Source organism: Etheostoma spectabile, chromosome 16, assembly GCF_008692095.1.
Source record: "Etheostoma spectabile isolate EspeVRDwgs_2016 chromosome 16, UIUC_Espe_1.0, whole genome shotgun sequence".
NCBI lineage: Eukaryota > Metazoa > Chordata > Actinopteri > Perciformes > Percidae > Etheostoma > Etheostoma spectabile.
Window position 1 is genome coordinate 10,539,746 of NC_045748.1, and position 7,523 is coordinate 10,547,268.

Here is a 7,523-nt window from a genome sequence, read left to right on the forward strand (position 1 = left end):
GTGTGTGTGTGTGTGTGTGTGTGTGTGTGTGTGTGTGTGTGTGTAATAGAGCTGGATGTCATTCAAAAAATGTTGATACCGATACCAATACAGTGACTTCATTAACAGTTCCTAAACACTTTTTTCGATACCAATTTTATACAATCCAATTTAACAAAAAGACATTACAACATTACACATTCTGGCAAACAAGTTTTTATTAATTTTTCAGCTCCTACTACATGAGCCCCGTCTCACGTGTTTTTCCTGCATTGTCTCTACGGCGTGTAATGTTAGACAGCCAATCAAGACCATTATTAGATCTTGGTAGAAGGATGCTGCATGCCTATTTACTCACTGACACTGATGAGATTTACTCATTTAGGGATTGAAATTTTGTATTGAATGACTAGGCATTTTTTGATACTCGATACTATGGAAGCAATTTGTTCGGTACCTAAAAGGTATCAAATTGGGTACCGAGCCCTAGTGTACAACCCTCTCTCCCTCAGCCTCCACCTCCTCTTTTCTTTGTTTTTTGGCTGTAATTAAAAGCTTCGGCCTCGCTGCTCCGGTCCCTCGAAGCGTCAGAAAGGGGAGATTGTTGCCAGCTACTGAGCTCCTGGTCTCCCAGGCCAAAAGGTCATCGGTTCAAATCCCACTTAAGTCGCACCATTGACGTACGCCATCTGTCATGGCCGGCAGCGGGTCCTAATAAAGACTCTCTAATTGGGAAGGGATGACATGCGTTCTCGCTGATCTGAGGCAGCCAGAGAGGATCATTGAAGGTGACAGAAAGCCCGGTAGTTCTCTTGTCAGCCGAAGAAGCGGCCATTTGTTGACGGCTGAGTTCATATCACACACTCATACACACGCATACTGACGGCTGACAGGTGTGTTGTTTCTCTCTCTAAATAGAGTAATTATGAAGATTCATTCGAGGCTCTTGTTTTGCCAAAGGTGTGTGTTGGCATCTAGTGCAATTGTTTTTGTATTTATTTTTTTTTATTCAAAAAAGGAGTTTAATGGCCACTCATAGAACCAATCTCAGTTTTTTATTACAACAAGCACTTTTATAGAAGTCAGGTGCACAATCTGGGTTCAGTACAAGAACCGTTGTTCATGTGTTAACAAACTCTTTCTCCCTTAGTTCTGGGGCCAAGTCCATCAAATAGAGTCATTTTTCATCAAACATTTTCGGCTTTTGTTTTAGAAAATCAAGCAAGTATGAACAAATGTTAAAAGAAGCATCTTTTAGGTAGGCTTTTTAATTAAGATCCATCAACAAAGGACAAATCCTTGTAAAATCCTAAATAAGATTGCAGTACTGGGAAAAATCCCGGAAGATTGTAGACATTCATACTTATTCTTTTGTTTATGGAACTGAAATATATAACTGGACATTGACCGAGGATGCACCTGCCACAGGAGAATGGACAAGCAGATTAAAGAAAGTAGACTGGAACTATGGACAAAATGTTTGAAAAGAACAAAAGGAACCCACTTACTAGACATAAGGTCTGTCCCATGAAAGAAACAAAATAAATCCATCTACTGGCTTTCATTCTTTTGGCTCTTTAAAAAAAAAAAAAATTGTTAGTTTTTATCTCATTTCTGCAGTTGTATTTGTAAGACCATTTTTGCAAACTGGGTGGAGAGTTTGGGGAACTGTGAAAGGGTCAGGTGCATGCAGGTGTTATCTAAGCTTTTTTAACCCATGAGTGAACACCGTCAGCAGTTGCAGAAAACAGCAGTGAATCACAGCTCATGGATACATGACACACATAGATTCACTGGGACTTTCTTCTTTCTGAGGATATAATTTCTCATGAATAATCATCAATAAATCTCCTTAGAATCATCACATTCTTAGGTTTACTTCAGTATGAAAGCAACCCAGTGATGAATAATCCAGAGTTGTACCAAACAGGAGACACATTTAGAGACTAGCTGGTGAACACAGTGGATCATTTAGCAGCTCCACTATCCAATCAGGAGTGGGTGGAGACCAAAACAGAGCTAAAAGAGAGCGAATACTAGACTTCCATTCATCAGGGGCACACAACCTCGACTGGTGATTTTATAGAATAAAGGTATTTCAGGTTTTTGATGCTTTGTAGTTATTGCCTTTCTGCCAGCAGCACTTAATAGACGTGGCCTTATAATTCAATCTGAAAAGATTCACCCTCGTCTCCTTGAGCCGAGCACAGTTTCTACCTCAGCTCTTTGTCTGTAAAAAATAAAAGTGATAGAGAAACGAAAAGGAATTTACTGTGTGTCTGTTTCTCTGTTGCTCCTTACACATACACAAAAAGGAGGGAATAAAACTCACAAGCAACAGTTGGCCTGGTTACTCTGAGTTAGGAAACACAGCCACTGACAAGCAGCCAGTTGAATGAGACAATAGGGAAGGTGACTCTGGCCGGCTGTGTGCGTTTGCTGCCTGCGTGTCCTGATGATTGGTTAATTGGATCAAGTCGTGCAGCGTGTGTGTGCAGGGATTACTCAGAATGGCTTAGCGTGTGTCTGCGTGCATGAGGGAGTGAAGACTTACAGCACTCAGGGTCACGGAGGAAAGATGGTCCTCATTTGCTTTGTTGAATCTCAGTCTTCATTGGCCGACGTTTTCTGTTGCAGTGTTCGGCGCACTGCGGCCTGGGGCAGCAGATGAGGACTGTGCAGTGTCTGTCTTACACCGGGCAGCTGTCTAATGAGTGTGCAGACTCCCTCCGACCCACCACCATGCAGCAGTGTGAGAGCAAGTGTGACGCCACCCCCATCTCCAATGGCGACGGTAAGATGACAAAACGTAAGACACACATCTGACTCTGACTCTTTGTGCTCACCAGACGGACGGTTTCTATTCAAACATGCAGCTCCTTTAAATGCAAAGGCAGATGGTTTATGTGGAATACCTATTGAGCTACACTTGCATTTCTTTCACACAAAGCCCCAATTGAAAAGGTTATAAACTGTCTCTATCTTCATCTTCACTGTTCTACTATGACCTAAACACGCTTGGATGACACACTCCTCTACACTTTGCCAGCTACATTAATCTTTCCAGTGAGGTTGGATCATGGTCAAAGCGAAACAGCTCAACCCCTCCATATACACTTACACATGATGGATGGTTATTCAGATGCATAGAGAAGGGCCTTTCGATTAGCCTGAATGGAAAACGTGAGCAGCGTTTACAGGCTGGCTAATGGGATTAGCTGTAGGCTAATTGTTCCTTTACGGACAGCAGTGAGGCAATGTCTCGTTTCATTTGGCTCTGCAGAGGCAGGGGCCAAAGCCTAATAAGGGAAGACACTCTGATCGTGATAAGGCATTTAGAGCACTGCCTCTCCGACATCCAGCAAGTAGTTTGTGTGTGTGTGTGTGTGTGTGTGTGCATTTTAGGGATGGCAGGAAGCCCAGTTAGTGAACGGGGCCAGGATCTGCCTCAGCCTCAGCCTCTGCGTCCAAGTATAGTTTAATTCTGTTGAGGCCTGAGGGAGATGGCACCAGCCCTCGTGTAGCAGGTTAGCCCCAGTTTGTGCCCCTCATGTATTCTGTGAGTCACAGCGCTAATCATCCGATTCTCTGAAGAAAAACCACAGAAGGGTTTTTTAAAAGCACTTACCACTGCAAGGTATCATAAAGACTAACCATCTGGGTGAGAAAATAGTACATTTGTTGCACAAAAACATATTTCCTAATCAAGTTGGCGGAATTGATGTGTTCATTTTGTAAACACAAGCAAAATATTAAGACATTTTGTATTTAAAATGAAAAATTGGAACGAAACCTGCAAGTATTGTAAAGCACTGGATCGAAAAGCATTCAGTTTCCTTAAAAAGGGCCTTAGAAGGGTGTCTGGGTAGCTTACGTGGTAGAGCGCGCGTCCATATATAGAGGTTTACTCCTCGACACAGTGGCCGCAGGTTAGACCAACCTGCCTTTTATTCTGAATTGCATTCGGTGTGGTGTTAAAAAGATACTAAAAAGTCTTAGATTTAACTTAGTGAGCCTGCAAAAACACTGCACTTATATAACTGATAATGAAGTACATGTACATTCAGATTCACATGGAAAACATACATGTCAATTTGAATTAGGAAAAAGAGTTCAATTTCAGTTTTGTTTTTTTATTCTTGCAACAAACAAAATATTTGTTTTCATCCAGATGGTTAGAGTGTTTCGGGGGGTCTTAAAATACTTTCAGTACAGCAGTGGGCTAAGTGTTGTTAAATGACCGTCTGGGCTTTTTCAAAAATTGCAAGAAAAAAAAGGTTGCTGCAAGTTGAATGTGATGGAAACAAATGGAGAAAAAAGAACATAAAACAAAAGTTAGTGGGGAAGCTAATTTAAAATGTATAACAATTCTTCACTCTTAAACCCAGCCCTCTTCTTTCTCTCTGCAGAGTGCAAAGATGTAAACAAAGTGGCGTACTGCCCGCTGGTGCTGAAGTTCAAGTTCTGCAGCCGTGCGTACTTCAGACAGATGTGCTGCAAGACCTGCCAGGGGCACTGACCCTTGGAGCACGAAAGCGAGACGTAGCGAGAGAAAAAGGCAAGACAGATGGAGGGAGGCTGATACGGCACTGACAGCGATAGAAAAAGAAAACAGGGCCGACTGAAAAAAAAACCTCAAACCTCCGGCCCAGGGGAAGACAGACGGAGAGACATCAGCGCTGGAGGAAGAGACGGAGAGAAGTAAGGGTTTCCCTGTTTATCACACCTGGTCCTCTGGCCCTCCATCGCGGTGGGTGGAGTCCAGACCACTGCTCAGCCCGTAACGCTGACACAAACTTTGTTTTTAAATTTCACTTCTGTGAAGTGGAACTTGGAAGATTATTCGTTGGAGATGTTATTTTTATTATAATAATAATTATTGATATCATTGTTAGTCTTCTTTTGTTTTATGAATCCAAAGTGCTGGACACATCGCTCGCAGAGGATGTTACCCCCGGTGATGGACAGACGTGGGGGGGGGGCACCTCACTGACAGGACGGGGGCTGGGGGTGTGGGGGGGGTGGGGGGGGGACTCTTTTGGGACGACTGTGATGGTGCTGTTGGCAGGCAGACTTTTGGCTTCAGTGCACTTTTTTGTGTAAATACTTTGCCAAGTTACTCGCTCAGATATGACGGAGAAACCCCATCAGTGTACTGTATATTTATTGTACAATTCCAAACAGAGCTGAGATATTGTCCTCTGATCATGTTTGTGTCAGATAGTAGCCTACTGTCATGGAAGGGAATGTAATGTGATCTCTGTGCTGGAATGAAAATAGGACATACTGTAACATACGTTAAAACCCTTATATACTGTAAGGATTTGTATATTATATATATGATGTTAATCCAGGACCAGAAAATACCACGTGGTTGTGGGAGGATTGTTAAATCACTTTTTCTTTCCCCAGACGGGTGCCTTAGTTCCCAACTCTTAAATCAAAGCTCGCCCAGAGTCAGTCCTACGTAGTGTTAAATATGTTGGGAGGCGGTGCCTGGGCCACATGGAACACTTTTCCCAAACTGGCCTTCACGAAACAGTTCAGCTCACTATTGAAGGATTCATTTTGAAGGAGCATATTCTGTGAAGCAGCTTGTTCATTGGAATCACAGTGCAGTCACTATTTCTTACTTTTTCTAAGCCGGATGATTAATTAATCAAAAGTTGTCCTGAGCTGAGGAGAGTGAAAGGAATAGTTCGACATTTGCTTTCTTGCCGAGAGTTACACAAGAAGATTGATACCATGCACTTTCACGGCTGTGCTGTAAATAGGAAGCTTCATCAAGGAGATGGTTAGCTTAGCTTATCTTAGCTTAGCTTAGCTTAGTTTAGAGTGAAAATGGGGAAACAGCTAGCCTGGCTCTGTCTAATTGTAAATACATCCATCTATGAGCACCTTTAAAGCACGTCATATCTCATTTCTTTAATCTTCCCAAAAAGCAAAGTGTAAAAAGTAGAGGCGGAAATTAAGAAACACTTTGCTGATTTGAATGATTTGCATTTCAATCCATTACGTTCAGTTCAAAACGAGGCCCACCATCACTGTATTTAACCATTTACGTGTATTTAACATTCTCAGTAGAGTCTTTCTCCAGCCGAGCAGGTTGAGAGCATGAAAGTCTGAGACCTCTGCGGCGGCGGACTACCTGCCGTATGATATTATCTCCCCCCCCCCTCGTGAAATGCTTTACACTTTCTTTGTGTAAGAATTAAATATACAACATAAAACAAGTTTATTTGTATATTTCAGGGTAGCTTGCCCTCTACTTTCTTTATGCTAAGCTACAGTGTTATGTTTAGTGTACAAACATGATATTGGTATTGATCTTTTCAGCTACTTTTCAGCAAGAAAATGAGTATGCATATTTCTCAAAATGTCTTAACTATTCCTTTAAGTAAATGACCAGCCATAAATATACACACATCACATTTGTTGTGGATATTTTGCCAGACCACGTATTTGGGCTTCAGACCCCCCCGCCAGATAAAGTTACCCCCTCGTTCTCTTTCCCTTTCCTTTCGTCATCTTTGTCCCTCGGTGAAAAGACAAAAACAGCCAACTCAGTGGTGCTTTCCCCCTCTTGTATTTGATTTTTTATTTCCATGAAGTGCTGTTTACCTCTTCTTTTCCTCCCGTTCTGCTCCGAGTGTTACGGCCTTCCCCAGGCTGTTGGTGCTATCCAGTGGGTGCTTCCATTCATCCCTCCAGTGGGCTTAAAAGTGAGGCTGGATCCAAACAATATGAAATAATATCCTTGACAATATCTCTGTTGGTAAATGCTGGTCATGTTATGTTTTGTTTGTATCTGTTAATACCTCACACTGGGAATTTTCATTGTTAACCGTGTATTGTTGTTTGTGAAACCAACAAAATGGACACTCACCCGGTTGGAACGGACTCACCCAGGTGACATTCCTGCTGGTGTAGGGGTTGTGAAAGGGAACGTCTCCATCACACACTTGTTATGGAGGCACAGTGGGAGTCTTTACAAATCTGAAAGGACAACTTAGGAGTTTGCAAGAATCTCATCGAAGCTGTTAACAACTAATTTCTAATTTTGCTGCTGCTACGTTTTCGTAGCCACCTTCAGTACGACAATGTCGAGCAGATTTGATTGGTTACCGAACCTTGAATGAGGCCGTTGGGAAAGAACAGTGGATGCTGAGAAGCATCTGAAATCAAGTTAAACTGCTTGGACTAACTCATCAACTGGCTGCAGGACACGGAGCCTCCAAAAAAAGAAAAGTGAAATTACTCAAACTGGTACTCATTGCTGTGAACTTGGATGTTTGAATGTCACATTGCTTCTACCTGTACCTAAAGTGCAAGAGAAATGAAAAGCATCATGATTAGTTGCATATATTTTATATTCAGTATTAATGTTGGTACACTGTTACTAATTTTTTTTTTTTCAAATGTAAATTTTATGCTAATTTATTGCGTTGTCTCACTTGTACATTTATTTCACTGCATGCAAACTGAACTTTAGCATAGTGAAAAAAAATGCAGTGATGCAACTCTTCACCAGCCCTTTTTTTTTT

The 7,523-nt window shown here is 42.0% G+C and overlaps 1 protein-coding gene across 3 annotated transcripts in view; it reads left to right on the plus strand.

Annotated features, from left to right (window-relative positions):
* Nucleotides 1–4,612, plus strand: part of adamts6 (ADAM metallopeptidase with thrombospondin type 1 motif, 6) — a 62,552-nt gene extending 57,940 nt beyond the window's left edge. For all 3 annotated transcript variants that reach the window (XM_032539289.1, XM_032539287.1, XM_032539288.1), the window contains 2 exons: nt 2,617–2,773; nt 4,389–4,612. In XM_032539289.1, coding sequence (XP_032395180.1) covers nt 2,617–2,773; nt 4,389–4,498 — 267 coding nt within the window. In that variant the 3' untranslated portion in view covers nt 4,499–4,612. The remainder of the gene's footprint in view (nt 1–2,616; nt 2,774–4,388) is intronic.
* The last annotated feature ends 2,911 nt before the right edge of the window (nt 4,613–7,523 follow it).